This window comes from Molothrus aeneus, chromosome 2 (assembly GCF_037042795.1).
Source record: "Molothrus aeneus isolate 106 chromosome 2, BPBGC_Maene_1.0, whole genome shotgun sequence".
NCBI classification, from domain to species: domain Eukaryota; kingdom Metazoa; phylum Chordata; class Aves; order Passeriformes; family Icteridae; genus Molothrus; species Molothrus aeneus.
Window position 1 is genome coordinate 83,656,109 of NC_089647.1, and position 23,476 is coordinate 83,679,584.

At 39.9% G+C, this 23,476-nt stretch overlaps 1 protein-coding gene across 2 annotated transcripts in view; it reads right to left on the minus strand.

Moving 5' to 3' along the window:
* Positions 1–23,476, minus strand: part of JADE3 (jade family PHD finger 3) — a 65,952-nt gene that overhangs the window by 30,048 nt on the left and 12,428 nt on the right. Inside the window, exons 2-4 of one of the 2 annotated variants that reach the window (XM_066545180.1) lie at positions 18,192–18,244; positions 4,096–4,155; positions 2,886–2,968 (exon numbers count right to left, since the gene is read on the minus strand). In XM_066545180.1, the coding sequence (XP_066401277.1) occupies positions 2,886–2,968; positions 4,096–4,144 (132 nt within the window). In that variant the 5' untranslated portion in view covers positions 4,145–4,155; positions 18,192–18,244. The remainder of the gene's footprint in view (positions 1–2,885; positions 2,969–4,095; positions 4,156–18,191; positions 18,245–23,476) is intronic. The other variant, XM_066545182.1, reaches the window with a different exon arrangement.

Below are 23,476 nucleotides of genomic sequence, written 5' to 3' on the forward strand. Positions count from 1 at the left end.
TGATAGACTGTAATCCAGAAGGTGAGCAGTAAGAGAGACACGGCCCTGCTTTTGACATTACCTACAGAAGCACCACAGTCTGAAGAAGCATCACTACAGGCTTCCCTTGTTCTCACCTTCTTCTCCAAGGAGGAGACAGGAGTAAGCTGAAACCAGGTCCAACCCACTAACATCAATCAATCCCTTCTGGATTGATACACACTCTGGAAATGGGCTTTGACACTTGCAGTGTAACACGACACCGCTTGGCCTGGCAGTAACACCAGAGACCTCGCTCCACTGAGGCCATTCCCAAACCCACCCGGATTCTAAAGCACCTGGAAGGCAATTCAAGCAGTCCTCAGATGCAGCCACTCATCAATTTTTACAGGTAACCTCAGAGGACACCAGCATAATTAGCTAAGTCCTGCACTGGACATATACTCACAACTTGCTTATTGGAGCACCAAACCTAAGCTTTTGATTGGAGAGAACCCAGGTACTCAGGTTGGGCTGCTGATGGTACAGGAAGGGGAAGAAAGCATATATACTCACATGCAATATATTTGAAAAACCAAGACTTACTGGCATGAAAAAAAATTTAATGTATGAAGACCATGAACAAAAATATTCCAAACAACTATTTATAGCTTTGACCTTCTAGATTTTCTGCATCACTAACTCAAGAAGCAGCCTGCTGCCTGGCAAGCAGAGGTGAATGAAAGGAGAGCAATGCCAACTTGTTACAGAGAGGTCTTGCTAAAGAGATGCTGTCAGCCTGAAAATTTAAATTTCTATCTAATAGATATTAGATGTATAGTGGGGTCCCTTTTCAGTATTTGCTTTGCTCCCCTGTCATCGCTTGATGCATAAATAATCAATTTCAATGCTCTGCTGACAAAAGCATTTCGTATACTACACTTCCCAGCATATGCTTTTCAAGGGGCTGGAGGGAGCACTTGCTTTTAGCAGAACAAAAGCAAAACATAAGCAATAGCTAAAAGTCTTATGTTCAGTACTCTGTCACCTTCCCTTCCATTCCCTCTCCAGGAGACTTAATTCATTTCAGGGATCTTTTAAATATGGTACTCAAGACACTCCTTCCAAAGTGGATATGTTCTAAAGTTTGGGATTTCTTTCCTTTTTTTTCCCTTCTTTTTTCCCCCCCAGGAGGAGAATCTTAAGTCAAATATGACAAAGCGATTCCAGTATTACTAGAAGGATTATATTATGAAATAGACTTGGAAATTTCAAGTGTATATTCCAGGTTTTATTCTTTAAAGTTTCAAATTTCAAGCATTAAAGGAATCAAGATTTTGCCTCGGAACTGGTAAAAGGCAGCAAAGCTGATCTGAAAAGGATGAACTGAAAATACTGCTAGTTTTAACTCCTAGAGGTTATGTAAACAGAAAACTTGTATGCTACATAGCTGGACCACATCTTCATAATTATTGTTTTAATGTACATATGCACATAGAGAAAAAATGGAGCAAACTTAAAGAAGGCTGTAATAGGGCAATCCCTGTGATGAATAGATATAAGAATAAAACTGCATGGCTGGGCAGAAAGAAGGGACTGGTAAGGGACTAGCACCTATTGTATCTGAAACAGCAAGCAGCCTGGCAATATATGTGCTTCAGCTCCCATTTGCACAGCTTGACTGGTAACAAAGCTACTGCCTAGGCACACATGAGCAACACTTACAAGACCTCAGAAGCCACAAGCTGCTTTAAGATTTAAATTCTTACAGAACCATAATCCTCATAATATGTTAAAGGCAAAAAGCTTAGTGGGTTTTTCTTAACCTTGGTGGCTGCAAATAAAACACTATGTAGCTAGCTAGTTCAAGCCAAATTATTTTTTTAACATTTTTGCATTTTCTTTTAGAATTGAGTTTTCTTGAATTGACCTGCAATAAGAATTAAGCTTCCAAAGAAATAACACATCCTGTATCATTTACCTTGTTCTTACCACACACCAAACCCACCTAGTTAGCAGCACATAGAAAAGAAGCACAAAGCATATTTGCTGAATAGCTTAAGCTATAGGAGCATAATCTACATATTTCACACAACCTTGCACAGCAGTAACCACTCAGGTAAAAAGCTGCTGGTACAGTAAATAACCTTAAATTCTATAGCAATAAAGTGGGGTTTGTCAGTCTTTTTTCAGCACCCATACTAAAATTCTGAAGGACTCATTCAGAGGCAATATGATAACAAGTAAGGGGAATTAGCTACAAGAAATATTTCTCAAATTTGTAGTTGGCATCTGACTTCAGCCCTTAAGAAAGCAAGCATAAAATCTGGAGAAGGCAGCCAACAAATCTTCCACTAGGAGGGTCTACCAATGGAATGGTCGACAGGATGACTTTGGGCACTGGATTGTGCAAAAAAGTCAATTTAATAAATAGGTCAGTACAGGTCCAGTGACAGTGCTAAGTGTTGAGGTTCTAACAGGTGGAGATGGCAGAGTACACAAAAAAGCTACATTGACAGTAAAAAGCCAAGAGTAACAAAGTAGCAAACACTGCATATACATATCCTACCCACTTAAGCCTCCCACTGTTTCATCCTGAAGCAGACATCATCCTTCCCAAACACATACCTATTAGCCACTTTTCTACTCATAAGACCATATCAGCTTTTCCCAATTTCAAAATGATATTAAAATTCCAGGGAAAGAACAAACTACATATTACCATCTGCAAATGCCATAAGTCATTTTGGACCATCAAACATCAGAGTTCCTGTAATACTCACACAGTGAGGAAAATGAGGGTTCACAAAGAATTTGACAGGTGACAAAAGGACTCACCAGCAATAGATTCATAGCTCACTTCTTCAAGGCTTAGAAACATGAAAACTGCATGAAAGAAAGCTACCAGTGACCAACCCAGTTCTTACCTCAGCAGGCTTCTTTTGTTCATTTGCTGGTGTTTTTGACTTGCTCCTATATTTTGAACAAGAAGAAAAGGAAGTGGAAGGACCTGTTAAAAAAAAAGAAGAAATAAAAAAGGATCATTATAGCTCGGCTCAATTCATTTATTTTCCAGTGAAACACAAGGCACTCCAATCTCTTGAATTATAATTTTTGACAAGATGTGGGCAAAAAAAACCTGTTAGGCAGTCTGTAGGCTTAATTTCAGCTCTTCCTGTTCCACTCGTTCTTTATAAAACCACAGCACACCAAGTTTATGGGTACACTCTGCTCTGCCCAACACAAGCATGAGTAAACAGAAACAAGCAGACAGACTGCTTTCTTTCATTTAGTTCCCTTCAAACAAAGTGGAAGGAAGAGTAAAACAGAGCTTGAAAATGCTCAAAAAAAAACCCTAAAGAAAAAAGCAATGATACTAAAATGTGCCAACATGAGATGCAAAAAACCCATAGTGTGATATCTGAGATGTTTCTGACAAAATGTTATTTTAGCAGAGGATACATCAATGACTTGCAGTGAATATGACAATGAATCATTATTATGTACAGAGCTACTAGATAGGCACAGGTTTGTAAGAAACAAACAAGACCCTGTCACACAGGCTTGTTCTGTTTTGGGTTTCTTGCAGATAAAATGGGAAGATATTCAGGTAGATGTCTGCCAAGGAACACTTAAAGTGTAACTTTACTAAATTGTTGAACAGAGAGAAGTGGAGTAGATCAAGAACCAGTATGAGATAACACAGCAATCGATACACTGATTATAATTCTAACACATTAATGCTCAAGAAGCTTGCCACCCCCAACTATTTTAACGTTGAAGCTCTGCATACCATGAGACAATGGGATTATTTTTAGAAAAATAATCACAGAATAGAACCCTGGGCAGCAAAATTTCTCTTGATTTACAGATTTCTTCTTGCCAACTATAAATGAGAAAGATATACAAGTTTCTCTTGAAATTCTAAGTATACTCAAAACTCCCCTCATAAGATCCTTTGCCTTATTCTCCTCCTATAACATGATTCAGAACACCAAAGACCATAAATGCAAAAAGAAACCAATCAAGAAACATTTTTTTTGAAATTTTAAGAGGTTAAACACTTCGCCCTCAAACCATAGAGGGAAACCACAAGGGGGTGATAGACCAAAAAAAAAACTAGCAGGTATTACTTACTCTCATTGTCTGAACTGTCACTGGTGCTTAGATGCCTGTGGCGTTTCATCCTGACGCATCCTAAAGAGAAAAAAAAACAAGTTGATGGCAACAGTTCTACCAGAAAATCACTTGGCTGCTGGCTGATGCCAAGTTCTTCTAACTAAAGGCAAAGCTCCTCTGAAGAGGTCTTGGGCACAGAAACAATCCCAGTCCAGTCATTATGTTTTATTTCTGCAAGCAACTAATAGATCACAGTACTATTTGTGAAACTGAGCACCCTCAAAACCAGCATGCCTCTGCTGGGCAGAGCCTGCTTTTAATTTTGCAGAAAGAAGTGCAACCCGCCAGCTGATTCCCGGCAGGGCATGAGCGTGCACTGCTCCACTCAATGTCCCATCTGTTCAGCTGGAGTAAGAGTTGCCATGGCGGCAGTAGCTAGCTGAGAGACGGGTGGAGGCCAGGAAATAAGGTGGATGCACAGCAAGGCAAGGATTTAGAAATATAACACACCCTAAAAAAACCTAAACAAACAAACAAAACACAAAGAAACCTTAAGGCATCGATGCAAAGCAAAAGGCTGATTTTAAATAGCAGCAATCATAGAAAGCAGTGACTGATGCCATTTAAGTCACTTGATCACCCTTTATTTCACAAGCAACATGGTTTTCAGAAGTTTGAGAAGTGATCAAGAGTATCACTGAGAAATACTTCAGTGGCACTGCACCAGCTGCATTAAAAAAAGGTTTTGAACTTTTTGAAATTCAATTTTGAACATGTAATGCTACAGAGAGGGGAAGAAGAACTTTCTGCACTTCTACTTAATAAAAGAAAAATCAAAACAGTTATCAGCTACATACTCTAAACAAGTGCCAAGAAAAATCCATATATATTCTTATTAGTCCTGCCACTCTATAACATTCAATGTTACGTTTGTTAACTAAGGTTCAATAACAGTTTACAATTAATAGCAGTAAATAAAAATCACCCCTATGTTTGTAATGGATCGAATGAGAAAATCAATAAAGAAAAGAAGTAAAAAGTAATTCTGCAGGAACACTCTATTTTTTTGTTGTTTCTTTTTTAAGCAGAAGATATGCTCAAGTAGGTTACAGATAGCTGAACCTGAAATGTCTGCAGTACTCTAAGTGCCAGCTTGGCTACACCTGAAGTGTAAACAGCTTCATTGCTTAAACATAACCACATGCCATTAAAAAAAGCAACATAGCTGAATAATCCATTTGATAAGCACTCCACATTAGTTACTGTACAATGGGTCTTGAGATTATCCAAATACCACGGGATAAACAAGATCTCCAGATAAGAGAAGCCTGCCCAAAGGCTTTGAAGAGATTGAAATTGAATTGTTTGCAGCACAAGTGTTCAATTTAGTGGAAAATTTCAGCAGTCTTTGTATTTAAGAGAGTGAGTTTACTGAATCTAAATGCAGTGATCACTCCAAGTTTAAAATCAATCCTTTCAACCTCTTATACAAAAAGACATTGTCTGCACTCCTGAAAGCTGACAAAGGAAGCAATGCTTCCAGTTATCAAGAAAGCAGATACAGAATTTCTGAGTTGGGTATTTAACCTGGGGGGAAGACAGAAAGACACAAGATAAAGGTCATTTGCATCATCACTTAAGCAAGGTACAAAATTCCATTACATAACAAATAATTTCACATTAATTCACCTTCTCACAGCTCAAGCAACATAGGGGAGACAAGGCAGCCATGCTACATGCGCAGACCAGTGTCCAAGAAAAGAGCAACAGCAAATATTAAATAGTCAAAACACCACAGCGCTTTGCTTCCAGCAAGCAATGGAAGGTAGCTGGTACAGATGAAGAAACTTCCATGAAGCTCTTGGACAAAAGCTGTTTGACATGTAGCAGGCACTTGGGTCAGAAGGACTTGTCTTTGTACATGTTCTGGGGACACCAGACTTGAAGTTTGCTGCAGGGAACTGAAGGCAGGTCTACAAGACTACTTTCATACTGCCAACTTGTGAAATTAAAAGGCACGGATTTTAATCACAAGCAAATAAAACTTACTCCCCTTTTGAGAGTTTGCACTCCAGGCCAAACCCAGCCCCTTCCAGCATGCAAGTCTCCCTAAAAAACATAGGTTCTGCCCATGACAACTTATCTGCTGACAGGTTTTATTTCCTGCCTTAAAGACCATCAGGTACGTTAGAAGACCTGGGAAACAACAAAAAGAAGCATCTAAGTGAGCTGAGCAATATTCCCCACTTCCACTTCTTAGCAAGTAGTAAGCACTTCCATTTCTTAGCAAGAAATGGAAGTGCTTGCTACTTGCTTTGGTTTTATGTCCAGGTGAATTTTTCAGCAATTGTTAAAAGGTGCTGCAAGCCTATGGCAGGTGATTCCCATCTCTTAGAGCCTATATAAACATGCAGCAATAAAACTTTTTCACTCTGTACTAAGGACAACTATCTGCAAAGTGTAACATGAGCATTCAATTAAAGTAGGGTCAAACATGAGGCTGAGAGAGACAACTACAGGATAGAACACCCAGGAAGCCTGGACTTCTGCCTGGGCAGCTAGGAAAGAAGAGCAGAGATGCCTAAGCTTCAAAAACAGCTTACATAGAAATGGCAAGTGTAACAAAACCTTTAGAACAAAAAGCTCACCTCTGCCAAAAACTCCATGAGAGTAAAAAAACAAACAAACACACACTAAATAAAAGTAACAAGCTGTTATTTGAGAACTGGGTTTGTAGCAGCTCAGGGAAGAGATTTACACCTCCATGATAGCAGACAGAAACAGAAAAAGTAGTCACTGAGGGCAAAAAGCCCTGAATAGTAATAGTACTGGATTCCTGCCTGACTTTTTCAGCAATATTAACCACATCAACAGTGTATAAAAATCCACAGTTCCAACAAATTACAGGTGTGGCGTGTTTGGTAAGTCAGGTTATTTAAGTGTCTAACGGGCTACAAGTTCACCCTAATGTCCCCACACAATGCGGGAGGACCCAGAGCCTGAGCACCATTCAGCAGAGAACACCTCTACAGGGGACTTCACTTTCTTTTTAACAGAGAACTGCTTTGCTGTTCCCTTGTGTAAACTGGGACTGCCACACAACTTCCAGCTCACTTCCACTTCAAGGCATGAGGACTCATCAGAAAGGCTCCCTGATAATGATGCTTCCATTCCCTAGACACTAGAGAGGGTTCCCAAAACATCCATTCAGTGGGAAAGCTCCTGCCTCACTTCACCTGCCTTTGAAGAATGGAGAAGAATCAGAAGCAGCTCAATTCAGAAATTCAGGGGACACCCCTTCCTCCCCCCACCATGAAAATTGATGCCAACCTTTCCCAGCTTCAGTCCAAACGCCCCAAAGCAGACTGGCATCCTTCAGTTTGTCCAGGCATTTTGCAAATGGACATGATGAACTTCTCGATTCAGCCGACTTAAGTTTTAACATTGACACTTTCTAGCAGTTTCAATGTACAAGCTAAGGGAGAGTAAAGCAACTCAAGACTGAAACGTTGTTGCAGAATAGAAGAGACGGGGCTCTGTCCCCCTCCCCCCCCAAAATGCCTGGAGAAAATCCTCGTTTCTCAGTCACTAGATCATGATTCTCACTACCTTAGAAAGTAGGTAGGGTGCTTTGGCTATGGACTTCAAGAGCGCACAGGCATTATAGGCAAGCACAGACTACCTCAAAAACGATCATTAAAAATACAAACACCATATATTAAGTGCTTTTGCCCCCTTTTTTTAAAAATTTTTTAATCCACAGAGGGACTAACATCTTATTAATCACTTGTATGACAACACATACAAATTCTAAAGATGCCCACCTTCAGGGATCTTCTAAATGAAAACTGAAAAACAGAAGCAGCAGTAAGAAATCGTCATGTCACAAGGAAAAAGATGTTCAACTCTGCAGGCAATTACTGCAATGAAACACTTGCTGGCATCATTTTTAATATGAATTAGTAGAGTTATTCCTAAACTTGAACCATATTCTACACCTGTTGCACTTCTAACTTGCCAAGCCATGGCTGCACATTTATGCCCAATCTGTTTGAAACAGCTTAATACATGAACTGCAACTTTAAAAAAGAGAAATCAGCATCACTGCCTGCTGTCACCTTAACAACTGAACACAGGTCAAGATGCCCTAAACCTTTCTGTGTGTTTAAGCAGAAAACAATCCCAGGAAAACCTCAGCCACAGACAGCAACACTACACTGCCAGCTTTTCCTGGCTTCCACAAGGCTGCTGTACATATTGGGAATTTTGCCCCGGAGACAGAATCGATGCTTGTATCCAACACATCACTGCACTTTCAAGGAAAGCCAGGAAAAAGCCACCCTGCACATGCCTGGCTGAAATCAAAACATGAATCCCAAGCTAAGAGGAATCAACACCTCAGCCAGCACATGCAAGAATCTTAAGATAGTAACACTGATATTTCCAAAAATCTAAGGGATATGTTTTGTAATTAATGATTTCTAAGTTATGTTTGCTCCTTTTTGCTTATTCACAAGTACTTGCACTGCTAAAGTGAAGAAGAAGCAGCCACTTGCCTCTACCACAATTCTCTTCTACCCCTGAGGAAAATCAATGTAGCACTGACTTAAGGCACTTCCCACTTTTCAAAAGCTAGTTACCATGGATTACTCAAAAAAAAAAAAAAATCACTCCAGTAGCACATGTAAGTAGCAGACAGGTAACAAAATTTCAGAGCCTTATCCAAAACAAAAACCCATCTCAAATACCTGCAGAAACAAGACAAACAAATATTTTTTCATTTTCAATTTGCATCAGAGTAAACAAATAAATTTACCAAATAAACTACTACATTTAGCTACTTTTTCTAATGCATTCCTCTGCATAGTTCATCAGTAACAGCAGACACAGGGATGAGATATCACAGTCTGAATTTGTACAGCATATTAGGCAAGACATCAGTGACAAGCACACAAAATGAATCCTTACAGCCAGCCAAGATTTCTGAACAAAACAGTATCTCCAAGGAATAGCCGTGCTGCCTGGCTTCAGTTTGTTGCAGACAAAGGTTAAACACATCCATACACTACTCAGTACCTGTTAGGACCTATAAAGATGGAAAAGACAGAACCAGAAAATTCAAGAAACTGTTAAGCAAATATATCCTAGACCTGTGAGATTTTACTTCTTCACATCTTAAAATAGCCTGACAAAAATGGAATTGGCCACAACACTATGGAAATTTTCAAGTGGGACAAAAAGTAACCTACTTTATTTTATTAAAAAGAAAAACAGCATCTATGTATGAAAACCAAATGACAGGCTACAATGCAAATTTCAGATTAAAATTCTGTACTTACATTTTTACAATATGGCTTGTCTACAAAAAAAAAAAAAAAAAGGCAGAGGCAGTAGGTAGCAATTTCCAAGTCTCCAAAATGTGGTTTATGTAACTGTTAAATTTAGATTAGGAAGCAAATTATCTTGAAAGGTCTCCAGGAAATGTAGTACAGTAAAACCATTTAAATAGGTCAGATTTCATAGTCAACTGCCAGGGAAATTACGAAATATGAATAGAGTTAATGCAACCTTTCAAATAACTAGAGGAAGAGAGATCACCCGTGTTTGGGTTTTTTATTATTATTTTTAAATATCCTATCCAATCTCACAAAAAGGCTATATAAACTGGAAAAAATACTCACTTAGAACCTGGTGTAGCAATATTTGCTACACTGAAAAGGTTTGAAAGGTTAAACAATTCACAAAAGAGGATGATAAGCAAACAAAGTAACAACCTTAACAAGTCTGTGATTGCTTTTTTATTTCACTCTAAGCAGAAAAGTCTTAAAAATTTGTAGTATACTCCTACTGTACTCAAGAAGTCCATAATAGAGTGACCACATCAATCCTAGTCTCCCCTAACTCCCAAAATAAAATAAGGAATTATTTTGTGAAGATTGTTCTGGGCCCACCACAAAATAAAATTTGTCTTGCTACTATTCCATACTAAGTCTTGATTAACATAATAATCTGTAATTCAACAAAGGAGGAATGCACCAGTTTTTAGAAGCAGCAGTACCAGCAACAGCCAATTCCTTTGTCATTAGGCAGTAAGTAATTGTAGCAAGCAAGGAAGTGCACATTACAGGAATCTGGCTAATAACGTGGGTCTATATGAAATGCAGTAGCAACAAGGCAGTCTCAAACTCTGTCTTCCTTGGATGTTGCATCTTTATATAAAGCAATTCAGCAGCTGCCTCAAAGGTACTGAAGGTTTAAAAAGGAGAAGAAAAGAAGTCCAAAATATCGTATTCCAACATGACTTATCCCCTGAAATTGTTAAATTCTGAACTGGACTGAAGTAATCTGATAGATCATAAAACTAGGATGAAGAAACCCCAAATATAATCACACATTCCTTGTGGATTATAGGCCAAAAGGGAACCCTGACATCCTTTCATGTGCCCTTCTACCGTGATGATCCATCATTCAGCCTAGTGCAAAGTACTTAACGACCATCACTTTGCCTTCCAAGTATAAAAAGAGGGTAAGTGATGCTACTTCAGATTAATAATGTGCTTTGATGACACGATAACATACAGCCCCAAGTACCTTTCCTACCTTGAAAACAGAAGTACAGGTTTTAATTTCTGGTACCACATCCATGCATTGACCCACTGCAAGGGCAGGGGAGAAGATTTACACCAGAGGCCTTCTAAATTGCCTCACACCAAGCAGCTTGTTAAAAGCCAGAAATCCTCAGAAGAACAAATCACCAGCAACACGTGCAGTGCCACCATTACCTCAGCAGAAACTCTCCAAGAGGCTATAAAGATATTACACTGCACTGTCTTCCCAGTGATTTCCTGACACCCAGCACTGACTGAGCAGACTTATTTTCATCTTTGAGACAAGCTACACGTGTTGGCCTGTACACAGAACAGCCAGGTGGGCCAGGCTGACATGGAAATATTTCTGTCCATTAATCACGCAGTTCTAGCATTAGCATCCTGAAGACAATACTGATCTGGACAGTTCATTAAAACAAAAATAAACCACATCAGACTGTCATTAATTCAATCAAATACACTACTCTGTATGTGGTTCTGAGCAACTCTCTGCTTCAGACCTCATTATCAGTTTCCTACTCCTGAACACCACACTGGTTTTATACCAGCTGTTTATTAACAGGACTATCATTTTCCTAAAACAGCATCAGAGATTTGGACACACAAAATTATTTCCTTCAAAACACCATACTGCATTTGAATGCAAGTCTGCTTTTAATATAAAAGAAAAAAACCCCAAATCCCTTCCTTCCCTAGAACCACAACCAGTCTGGTGCTGCCTGGCATCGTCACGCTTACACGCCTGAAGTGTGTCTGTGTGGCTGCAGCCCCATGAACACTCCTCACATCCACCTCCCAGCTCCTCTCACCCTCCTCCTGGCATCACTACCAGGCAGAGAAAAGGCAAAAAGGAGGATACATCCCTCAGAAAAGGGAGTCACAGCCCTCAGCAGGGTACTGTGCCTGCCCATCCCAGCCAGGTCCATCTCGGTGCCGTAGGTCCCTCCCTGGGGGAGCAAGGAGGTCTCCAGCACGATGAAATGAGCAACAAGTTCCCACCGGGAAAGTCACAATGGGAAGTGATGGTGCTTGTTTGATACTGAACAAACAAGCACCACCACCTGCTGAGGTGACCAGCAGGACACTGTCAACAGAAGGATGCCACTACAGCTCTCACTTCCTCTGCTCAGCATCACATAAACTGTCTCTTGTCAGGCTGTTGGAAACAACACAGCAGTGAACTGATCCCTGAAGGAAATGCCCAGGAGGCAAGGCCAGCTCACATACGGCCCTAAAACTGCACCTGCACCAAGTGCCATGGAAAAGCACCTACCCCAGTTCCTCATCCACTTGGAAGAGCCCTCAGCTGGGTTCACAGTTATTGAACATGTTCTGTCTGTTTTGCAGGGCTTCCTCAGAAGAAAACTCATACCTGACTAAACACTAAGACATTCAAGAACCAAGGGACAAAAGAAGAAAAGTCCACTTACTAAACAAAGCTAAGGACAACATTGGCTTTGAAGACTGATGTGGGTGCACTGCTACTAAAAATGGACCAGGAGAGTCATCACACCCTATGCTAAGCCAGGCAAACAAGGGGCTGGCTGCCCCTTTGGGTTCCACACCCAAAGACAGCCACGTGCCCTGTGTCTGTCTGCAAGGACACTGCAGCCACAGGCATGCCAAGCACTGGTGAGAAACAGGAGCAGCACACGCTTCACCAATATGACTGAGCAGAAAAACCTCCAAGCGCTTAGCTGGGCTTTCTATTTTAAGAACTGGTATGATTCACATTACCTTGGCTCTAAGTGTTTTTCAGTCTTCACCATATCTACCCTCATGATAAGCTCAGATTAAGCAAGCGCTAAAAGCCCTGACATTTCAGAGCAGCAGCGCAGAGCAGCCATACATCACGCTGGAGCCTCCAGCATCAGCAAGCAGCTGCATCCAGGTCTCCCAAGGGCATATTCTGTGACCTTGTCACTCACTGCCCTTCCTGTGCTGATGCACATGTGGAAAAAAACAGAAGAAAAATCCCTGTGATACACTAAGTATTGTTCTGCTGTTGCACAATGATGAAGCTGCAGGGACATGGGAGATGGGGACAAAAGAAAGCCCACAGAAGTATCCCTACTTAATTGAAAATTAAGCAATAACCAGTATTAGACTAGTTCAAGTGAAGCTCCAGTTTGCCCCATCTGCCTGATGCTGCCAGCAGTTGCCCACTAGTATCTTTTTCTTTTATTCAGCTGTACTAATGCATGCTTTCATGACAGTACTAGTATTGCAGCTAGGATCACATGCAGGAAAAATACTATCAAAGAAGGAAGGATCTAGAAATGTTTGTGCTATTTGGGATTATGAAAAACAACTTTTCTATTAAGAGCATAGGAAACAGTTCTTATATCCTACAAAACACCTGCTTAAAATAATAATTTAATTTTTTTGTACTTGCTAATAAATATATTAAAGTAGGTTTCACTGTTCTTGCTTTGTTCTTTTCAGATATCAAATAAAAGAATCAAGAACAGCAGCCTGCATTAACTATTTTATCTGTTTCAACTCATTTTTTTCTTACTTATAATGCTTTCAAGAGGCTAACCACTTCACTTCAAAATTTTCCATCACCAACAAAACCTGACAGATTGTAAAAGGCAGAAAACATCAATATGCATCTTTATACCCTACACAAAGAAAGTAAGAACACAAATATTTTCCTGCAGGAAACATTAGGTTGATACTTTCTTTCCTTATCTGACAAGAAATGGCTGTCATTTACAAGTTGAAATAAATCTGGATGCTAAAGCTTTCCTCAAGTAAAAAGAGTGCACTAAGGGGATCATTGGATAGGAACAATTAAAGGGAATGTACTGTCACAGCCAGAACTCTAAACAGTATTTGGAGTATTTCAAATCTCTGGTTGAATACTTACATTCTACATTTTCCTTTTACACAACATGTATATATGCAATTGCATTATTATTTTGGTTCTCCATGTCAAAACATCACAGCATGAGAAATCATTTACTATAAGGATTTTTTAAAATACTTTTTAGTTTAGGTTAGTATTTTTTAAAAATCTTTTGAAGAGATAAAAAAATCTGTCTTAATAACTAATGATTTAAAATTAATTTTAATGTCTGGTTAATTAAATTAATGTTATTGTACTACAAATCTGTAATATACAACATATCAGAGGACACAGAGGGTCTTTTAGTCAAAGATTAAAAATAGATTTATAAAAATAAATACTATTCCAGGTTTCTCTATATCACCAAACTGACATGGGGAAAAAACATCATGAATGATGTATTGTGGCCAAGTGATGTTTGTCCATTTTTATGTACAAAGTAGAGGCAGAAACAAGTATTTTTCTCTGCCATAACACGAGCTGCAGCAATGACTAAATAAGTAACAGAATTGTTCACTGGGGCCGATGCTACCCTGAAGAGAGGAAAGGACCATTCTATTTGCCCAAGGTTTCAAAAATGCCACATCTTGTTTGGGAAAGCAGTCAAGAGATGCATCCTGAAAACCACGTAAGGTTCAATTTCTCATCAAATGGCCAAATTGAAGCCAAAGTACTTTCATATTTTTAATGAGGGGACACACTGATCAGGACTGACCATTAACAGTCCTCTAAATTCCTCCTTCCTCTTCTATTCTGTGGAAATAAACAAGATTTAAACAACTAAGACTAGATCATCGCTATTATACTGCTCCTAGTAGAAAACATGTCCTTGTCAGGCTGTGCTGATGCAGGTGGCTTTTCTGGCACAGGAGAAAAGGTGCCAACCCACAAGGTGGATCACAAAGAACATGGGGACTTGAACAGGTGGACTCAAAGTAGAGGAGAACACTCTCCATCCCCTGAGGATAAGGAACTATCCACAGCTGACCTTCCAAAGCTGCCAAGGTGTGAGGAAATGAGTCTGCCTCCAAAGCAGGTCTCTTGTCTGCACTCCTGTACTGGGAAGAATGGAAATGCTTACAAGCCACGGAAGTAGGAAGGTGTTTCACTAAATGTTTACTCATATGGTAAGAGCTACAAGATGCTGCAGCTGCTGCAATTGAATCCATGCTGTGAAGAACAGTACTAAAATCTCTGCTGAGAAACAGGAAAAGAGGTTCCAACTGAAAGTACAACTATGAAACTGAACAAAACAAACAAAACCACCCTTACAGCAGCATCACTCTCAAGACTCCATGATGCAATGCAAAACCTGCAGCTGATATTTTTTGTACATGCAACTCCACCTGGTCAAGGAGGTTTTCACAGACCTGTAAAGAAGCTGCCTTCTCTGCAGGCTCTTACCTCACCCAGCTGCAGGACATGGGGCATACTGCAGCTGTACTAGTTACCAGGGGCTCTGCAAAGGAAAGAAGGCACAATCAAGCCTGCACTTGGACTGGGGCAGAATAAAACCACCCCAGTCTCTGGCCATCCACTTCCCCACCTCTGCAACACCAAAAGTGACTGGCTGTTCACAGAGAAGCTGTGATATGGCAGCAGATCACAGATCAGGCACATGCAGCTACTCCCTCAGCCATCCTGCCAGTGAGGCAGAGTGCTGTTGGCCTATCCCAACATTAACTATGGTTTCTAGTTAATACATACACAGCCACACCACAGCACCTGTGAGACACTTCTAGGTCTGAAGAAGATTAAAACACACGCATTAATTGAATGTCTTTAAAAATCCAGTACTTGGACATTCCCAAATCACCTGTAGCAAACTACTGTAGGAGGAGAACAGCACATAGATGCAAGAGAGGCAGCCTTCTGGGAAGGCCCAGGAGCAGCAGCAACAAGCACCAACACAAACCTGTCTGGTTTCATTTGCTACACCCACTCAGTGACACAGAGAAAGCTTTATGGATGAGCAACATTAGTGGATCACTCATTCAGGCTAAGTGCAAGGCAGTATCTTCTAGCTCCCTCAACACCATTGGAGAAGTATTTGTAAAATGTGAACCCCACCTACAGCTCTAAGGAAAGTTTGCCATGGCTTTAGGGTAAGAGATGAAACAGACTATCTGTGAAAGAAGGATACCGAAGAGGGGAGATCTATTTTAAGTGGCAAAGAGAAGCAACAGAATGAAGAGACTACTCACAGCTTCTCATGGCCCAGGAGACAAGGAAAACAAAGTTACAGAAGAAACTTCAAGGGAAAGTAATTAAATGAAGGAAAAAAAAAATCATTATGTACAAAATTACTTTGAGAAACTCCATGCTATAGCATATTGCAGAGGCTGAAAAACAAACAGATTGAAGGAAATTAAGCAAAATGGAGAATAAGGGCTATTAAACACAATGTCATGTCAATCTGCTGGAAATCCCAAAATCAAAATTCTACAAGAAACAGAGTCAATAGAACTTTATAAAGCTTTCTTTCCCAAGGTGTCCACTGCTGATCATTATCAGAGAGAGCAACTGGCCTAATTGAGTAAGGTAAATAATCTGAAACTACACATACTCATAACCCATTAAATCCTCTTATGCTATGGATTTCATTGGTTTTTAATTCATCACTTCCTAACCTGACCTCTGTGGACTACAGATCAGAGGGGTGTCTATAAGGCCGTGATAAATATTGAAATGAGTCTGTTTATCAGATAAGATTTTGATTATGATGAGCACAATCAGCAGAGATTCTGACACTTGACATACTGTTGCCCTTAAAATTTGTTGATAGCTGTTCACAGAACGATTCTGGTCAAAATTATTAAGTAAAAGATTAGATCATTCCCAGTGTGCTTGAGTTGTTGATTTTTCATTTTTCTTTTTTAAGGAGAAATCAAATAAACAGTTGTACAAATACAGCCTACATCCACCTTAGGGCCCTATCCACTTGGGATTTTCTTTTGGGTTCTCTTCTATTCTGCAGAGATTCAATCCCCTTAATAACTAGAGATAGGAGGAGAATAATAACTAGAATTCCAATTCCATGTCTCAAGTTTAAGAATCCACTACACTTTCATTTTCTTACATTTTTCCAAATCTGGATAACTAACAGTGTTCTCATGTGATTCTTACAGGTTTATTATCTCAAACCTTTCCAAGATACACATCTGAAGTTATTCTGCCTCTCTCCTCCCTCATAAGGAAATAACCCAAAACCTCCAGCCAGCACTGTACTGCTGCACACTTGAATTTTGCAAGCTAAACGCCTAAAAACCTACCTAAACTACTTAGAAAAATGTAATCTGCTTAAACTTTTGCCTGCAAAGCCTAAACACGATAGTGATCCATCTCATCTGAGCCATCAATTTCATTGGTGAAATCTATCTGAGGTCATCTTTTCCAACTGCTATGACAAAGCACAATGCATCACAGCCCTGCTAACAGTACAGAATCAGGTGGGAGGAGAGGCTGACGCTGGTATTGTGTAGAAAAGAATTGCTAAGCCCTGACCCCTCGAAGACAAAGCGATGGTGCAAGAGTAGTCAAGGCCAAAGCTCTATTTGCAGAAAATCAATGGGTTATGCACAATAGCAGCTGCACTCAGATGTTCACAGCTCAGCTGGAATCTGTAGAACTGGTCTCTAAATTCAGAGTATTTGACATTGAAAACTAGGGAAAAAAACCCCAAGAAACAGTCCTGCCCTCCCCCCATTTAAAAAAAAAATTAAACGGTCATAACAGAAGCAAGCTTTGATCTAAAATTCTTGAAATTGAGATGAGTGAATCCCTTCTCTTTGCCAGTCCTTAGGATCTTTGGTAGCCAGCCAAATGGCTCAGCTTAGCTTTACTTTCCACATCAGTCCAAAAGTTGAATAAGTAATAAAACTTGCATGAGGAGAGGGCTTTATAATCACATTAGAGACATGCAAGGGAGGCCGGTTACCTCGGTTCACCGGACAGCTTGAACAAGGCTTCATAATGAGGGACAGGTGTTGGCACCAATTAGGAACACTCAGCTCACTGCTGACATTGGCCCCTCAAAGCACTGACTGCACTTTAATCCTCTAAGCCACATAAAAGAAAAGCAGAGTGGGCAGACAAAAAAAATCTAAAAATGCCTCTGCAGAGGATTGGAATATTTTTGCTTACTTAAGGGAATAAAATAGAAGAGTCACAAAGCTGCAGAAAGTTCATAGTGAAGTATCATGAGTATATCAAGAATATAAATCTTCTGCACAAGCAGAGTATTTAATTTTAGGAAGGGTATCACCATGTATAGTATACATTCATCACAACTATCAGAATTTATATCCAGAAAAGAATCACAGAATAAAAAGGAGTAGAAGCAGCACATGTAAATACTTAGGTAAGATAAAATTTTTCCATCTATGCCTATCAGCATTTCAAACATTATGGGATACATAAGACAGATTTTAACTGAGATTATTAAGGAGTCCCCCAGGCTGAAATGTTACTGTTAACAGCTTCTTTTATGACTTCCTCCCCTTTAAAAGACTTTATATTCCTTTAAAATTCAGAAAGCTTTCATTCAAAAGGTGATATCTGAAAGTTGAAGGTATATAGATTCAATTTACACATTGTAAACACCAACACACACATTTGTTTATTTATTTTTAAGTATCAGTTCCTCCTTCACTTACATGCCAGGTCATGAGGTAGATGTTTTCGCTTCAGCTGATGACATCACAAGCTCCTAAAAAAACGAAAGGAGTGCTTTTAGGTAGTAGGAATGACATCAGGCATTTCATGTTTGAGCTACAATTTAATTTTTGGCAAGTAAGTGAAGGTTGTATTAAATTTTTATTGCAGCTTTCCCAAGCAAAATATATGCCCAGAATATAAAGCCTTAAATTCCACAATTCTCTTTTGATATGAGGGAAACTGAAATATATCAGCTATATGTGCACATACCATGATAGAAATGCAATAAGTACTACAGCTAAAAACAAATTTATAAGAATATTCTCAAAGTTGATTTTCCCATCCTCTTAATATGAATGAACTTTACTAATACCAACAAAATGAAATTTTGATTAGTATTTTCTCTATCCTGTTTTGGCAATAAAACCACTTCAACAAACACATTCAAATAGATGCACACTTATTCAGCTGGCTTAAGGTGTTGATTTCCCCTCAAACACGGATGCTTTCTTCATTCAAGAGGGTCTTCCACAAACCATGCATTCTTAGAAATTCACATGAGGGCAAACAAAATAAGCATAGAGGGAAAACTCCATGTGGCTCCTGATTTAATTCCCCACGACATTCCTCCAGACCTCTCCTTGACAATCCCAAATAGCTTAGCTTCCCTGGCAGGGATTCTGCTTACTCGCCCTTTTTAATCTAGTCCTGAGCCTTGAGCAACATTAAATATGGGAATAGAAGGAATTTTTCCCTCTACCAACTGCCCACATTCCCCTCCTGCAGGATCATGCACATGTATGTTTTGTGCTCTATTGTAATGCACATGGCAAAGGCATTACAGCTGTCACACCCAACAGATGAGTTGCAGCACTCCTCAGAGATGTCAGCAGCCCGACCAAGGGCTGTCCTGGCAGGCAGTCTGCCCCATGCCTCGGAGAAAAAGTTAACAAAAACAGGACAGCTACAAGCTGTGGAAGAAAGTATTACAGAGCAAAAATGCAAGTAAAAACCAAGGAAGCGATAACTGCATAGCCTGCCAGAAGAAAAATAATTAAAAATGGGGATATGACATGGTTTTTCTAAGTGAAATAAGGCAGTTTCTGGCCGAAGCGTCAGCACCATGCTCTAACATCTGCGGTCCTCCACCCATCTGGAGTACAAGAAAAAGATACAACCACCCATCCACTAAGGAGTGGCACAGATCCCATTACTTATTACAACTATTGTTGCTCAACTTAGGCTGTGGCATCAAAAGAAAACATTTCTTTACAATGTGAGGGGGCAGGGGGGTGGGGAAGAGAAGAGGAACACAATATATTACAGCTCCTGTATGTTGACTATGCAAAAGTTTGAAGTTTTGGCTCTACTAATTCTATTTGATTTAAAGTTTCACTTTTGGGCGTTTTTTTGTGTTGCTGTGTTTGGTGTTTTGCACTATTTTTAGGGGTTTTTTTGCAGGTGGAGGGGGGGTGGGCAGCAGAGGTGCTTGATTTGGGGGTTTGTTTCTTTTTATTAAATCTTCCTAAGTTCCTCTTCCCATCTTCCTGACATTCTCTGGCTATACCCCACATTAAGCAATTAACTTTGAGCAACACAAGAAGATCTGTAGATCAAAGCAATACCAGAGCCAAGGTTGTTGAAACATGAATCACACTATGTGGGTCGGGTTTTTAATTCGAGATAAGGAGACACACTTGGCCACCACCACCACCACACACGTGGCCTGAAGCAATCCACAGGGTCCATCCAGAGGGACCCAGCTCAGGGGCAGCAGGAAGACCTGGCACACAGGGAGTAGGGGTGACCAGAGGGGCTCACTTAAACAGCTGCTCTGCTGGTGCTACCTTGCCTGGTACTCTGCCTCTACCCTCCCGCTAAGAAATGCCAAGAGCCTCACCCACAAAACACACTGGAGGAGGGAGGGCAAGGGAAGAAAATAAGTAAATAATTAGTAAATGGCTGGCTAAGGTTCCAAACATTTTCCAATAATTTTTCTTTTGACTTATTTCATTATGGGATAATTCTTTAATGTCCCGATTGAACCCATTTAATATAAGTTTTCCATAGAAACACAAGCAAAGCCCTGGTTGTGGCAGCTCAAATGGCATCATTAAAATGCAACACAGCCTACAACTTTTAAGTGTGAACAAAACCACAGCTTTTGCCTCTCAGCTGAACCACAAAACTAATATATTTTTGAACTCTTCATTAAAAACACATTTATTTGCTCAGTCAAATGCCAAGATGAACTCTGGAATACTGGAAGGTTCAACTAAAAATTGTTTTCTTTCTCTAATCCTCACAGTATAGTCATAATCTTCAGTCCCAACTTTAGTTATTTCACAGCCATGAACAAATATACACAATGGGATGAAAAATACAGTTGCCCCCACAAAATACTATTTCCCCCCTCCTTGTTTTAAAAGCTTTAAAAGCTGTCTCAACATATTAATTGAAAAGCTCTAAATTAAGTAACCTCAAATTAATGATCTGGGGTTCTTCCTCAACAGATTATAAAAAATGGAAGAATACCAACCTCCCTGTGAGCAGCAAGTTCAAGAGCAAGGTAAAGAATGCACAGAAGATGCTCACCCTCCCTTCCACACAGACTGCCAACAGACTTAACTCCTACACTCCAGATGCATTTGAAAAAGCAATGGGCCAGCAACAGAAACTGTGGCATGAAGAAACAAAAAAAAAAAAAATTATAGGAGCTAAAGGACAGTGTAGACACATAAAACAAACTTAGAAATGCACAGTAGCTTTTCATAAATACTGCCTGGAAACTAAGCGTCACCAGGGAAAAAAGCATCAGCAAGATTTATTTCTTAAAATACAACTTACAACAACAGAAGGCCACTTGGAACACAGATCTATTTTTGTAGTTATCACTACTGCTATACTATCTCTCTCTCTCTGTAATTTACCACAGTGCTTACCAACAGCCAAGCCACCAAAACAAGAATTGGACTGGTTGAAAATAGAGCTTTGTGCTTTTCTCATCAACCATCCCACACACTGTGCTGCCATTTGCAAAAACAGAGATGGTCACAGAATAAAGATCTGCCAGGGTCCTGAAAAAGGACAGCCAGGTAGGACTGAGAAGTCAGACTCTGCATTACAGAGGCTCCTGGGCCTCTCCAGGGGAGCTCCTTCCACGCAGTGTGACCCTTACTGCCAGCAAGTTGTCCCAGCACTTTAAGCACACCTTTCCCCATGCTGCTCAAGCCTTTACCAGGTCTCTCCTAGCACTGGACCCCAATGATCTCACCTCTTTTTTGTTGACACAGTTTGAACACTAACCTAACTCTCTTTTCAGTAGGTCCTTGTCTTTTCTCCAGACTAAATAAAACCCAGTTCTCTCACCTTCCGTTTATAGGACATGTCTTCTACATTTCTGATTCTTCTAGTTGCTGCTGTCCACCACCCTTTCCTGGGCTGGCACACAAAACCAGTATGAAGTTGTGATATCCTCAACAAAGTTCCCCATCTGAATCCTTCCCTACACAAAAAAATGCTATTATCTTTTTACAGAAAAAAAATCCTTTACAGTCACCTGAGTTGCAGATAATAATCCTACATATAAACTCCAGTGCATTTGCTTTTGCAGCAGCACGATTGATGTCTCAAGTCCTGGCTGTGAGCAATTATTGCTGCTGGGGCCCACTGCCCCCAGCCTGCAGGCATGCAGCCAAACCTTTATGTCACAGAGCTGCCCCTCCATGTCCTGCTCAGCCCCATCCAACCCCTCCTTCCAGACTCCATCTCAAATCAAAGTAACTCTGAGTTCAAAGCATCTTCTCAAGTAGACATGCAGCTCCACCCAGCTTGATTCAGGTATTGAATGAACAGAGGCCTCATTCCTTCACCCACATCCTTAATTGCAAATATTAATTCACCTGTCTTGTTTGAAACTAATTAGCAATTATCCTCTCAGTTTCTCTGAGCAGCTACAAACATTCCTGTGAGCATTTCAGCTAATCCATGCTTCCTTAGCTAGCTTCTGATAATATGGATTGCCTGATAACTTGCATCATCTACTGTGCAATTCCTACCTCACAAATTACTTTCAAAACTGAATTAGAAAGCTGGTCTTGTGATGCTTCACATCTCCTCCATAAATAATCCCAGGGATATAACACCACTTAGGTGGGAAAGGTATTAGAAAAATTTATAATTTCCTGGTTTTTTACAGATTGTTTCAGATATCTAGCACATACAGACAGCTCCCCACAGACTACCAATAAACATCACACAGACCTCTTACAAAAGGCAGGTCAAAAAATTAATACTACCAAGACAGCAAAAGAAATAAAACCAGTAGTCTTTAAGATTATAAACATAGTATTTAAGGTAATGGTACTCCTTCCCTTATAGTTCTGAAAAAATCATAACAGAACAAGTATCCAAATACCAAAACAGTACCCATCATATTTAACTGAAGAGCTATTTCCAGGCAACACTTATCCTACAGTGATTAGAGGTAGCAAAGAAAAAGTGAGTAAGCTTTAAGGAAAGTCTTGTAAAATCCCTACAAAGTCTTTGAAGCAAACAGTGTTGGATTTCTGCTTGTAATAAACTGATTTGTTGTTTATTCTTCCTCTTCTTCACAAGCTTCTAAACAGTACTGACTACAGTAAGTACTCTTTGATTTTCATCCCTCTTCCACATTGGCTTAGCCAACAAAGTAATTCAGTATAAATTCACAATTTCATTGTAAAAATCTAAAGACAGTCCATCTCACCTTAAGGTAGATAGAGACGCTGAAAGCATTTAGTAAAGCCTGCAACCTTCTAGCACCTTCAGTTCTTCCCACTGTCACAAAACTATTTTGTGACACCTTTATGCAGCAACAAGCCTATTCTTAATAACAGCCAGTGATTTAGTAATTCCCAGCAACCAATTAAACTTGCTGGGAAAAAAATTTCCCACAGCTTACCCCACCTTCAGACAAACAATGCAGCAGGATGTCTAGAAGGATAGGTTTCATAAGGCAACTAACAAGTAACATCAAGACATTTTATGAAATGCTCTGAAGTCCTGGGCCCCAGGCAATCAGATGGTGATCCAACAGAGCAGTTATTTAGCCTGTGTGTAGTGCCAACCATTCTGCAAAACACTCAAAACATCTTATCGATTACTTGAAAATCATTGTTACACAACATAAGCTACATACACATGCAAAAAACTGAGTCAGGCTGAAAAAACTGCCCTTAGAGGGAAAAGCTACTAACACCAACATAAACAAATGCTTACTTTAAGATGCAAAGTTATTTACATT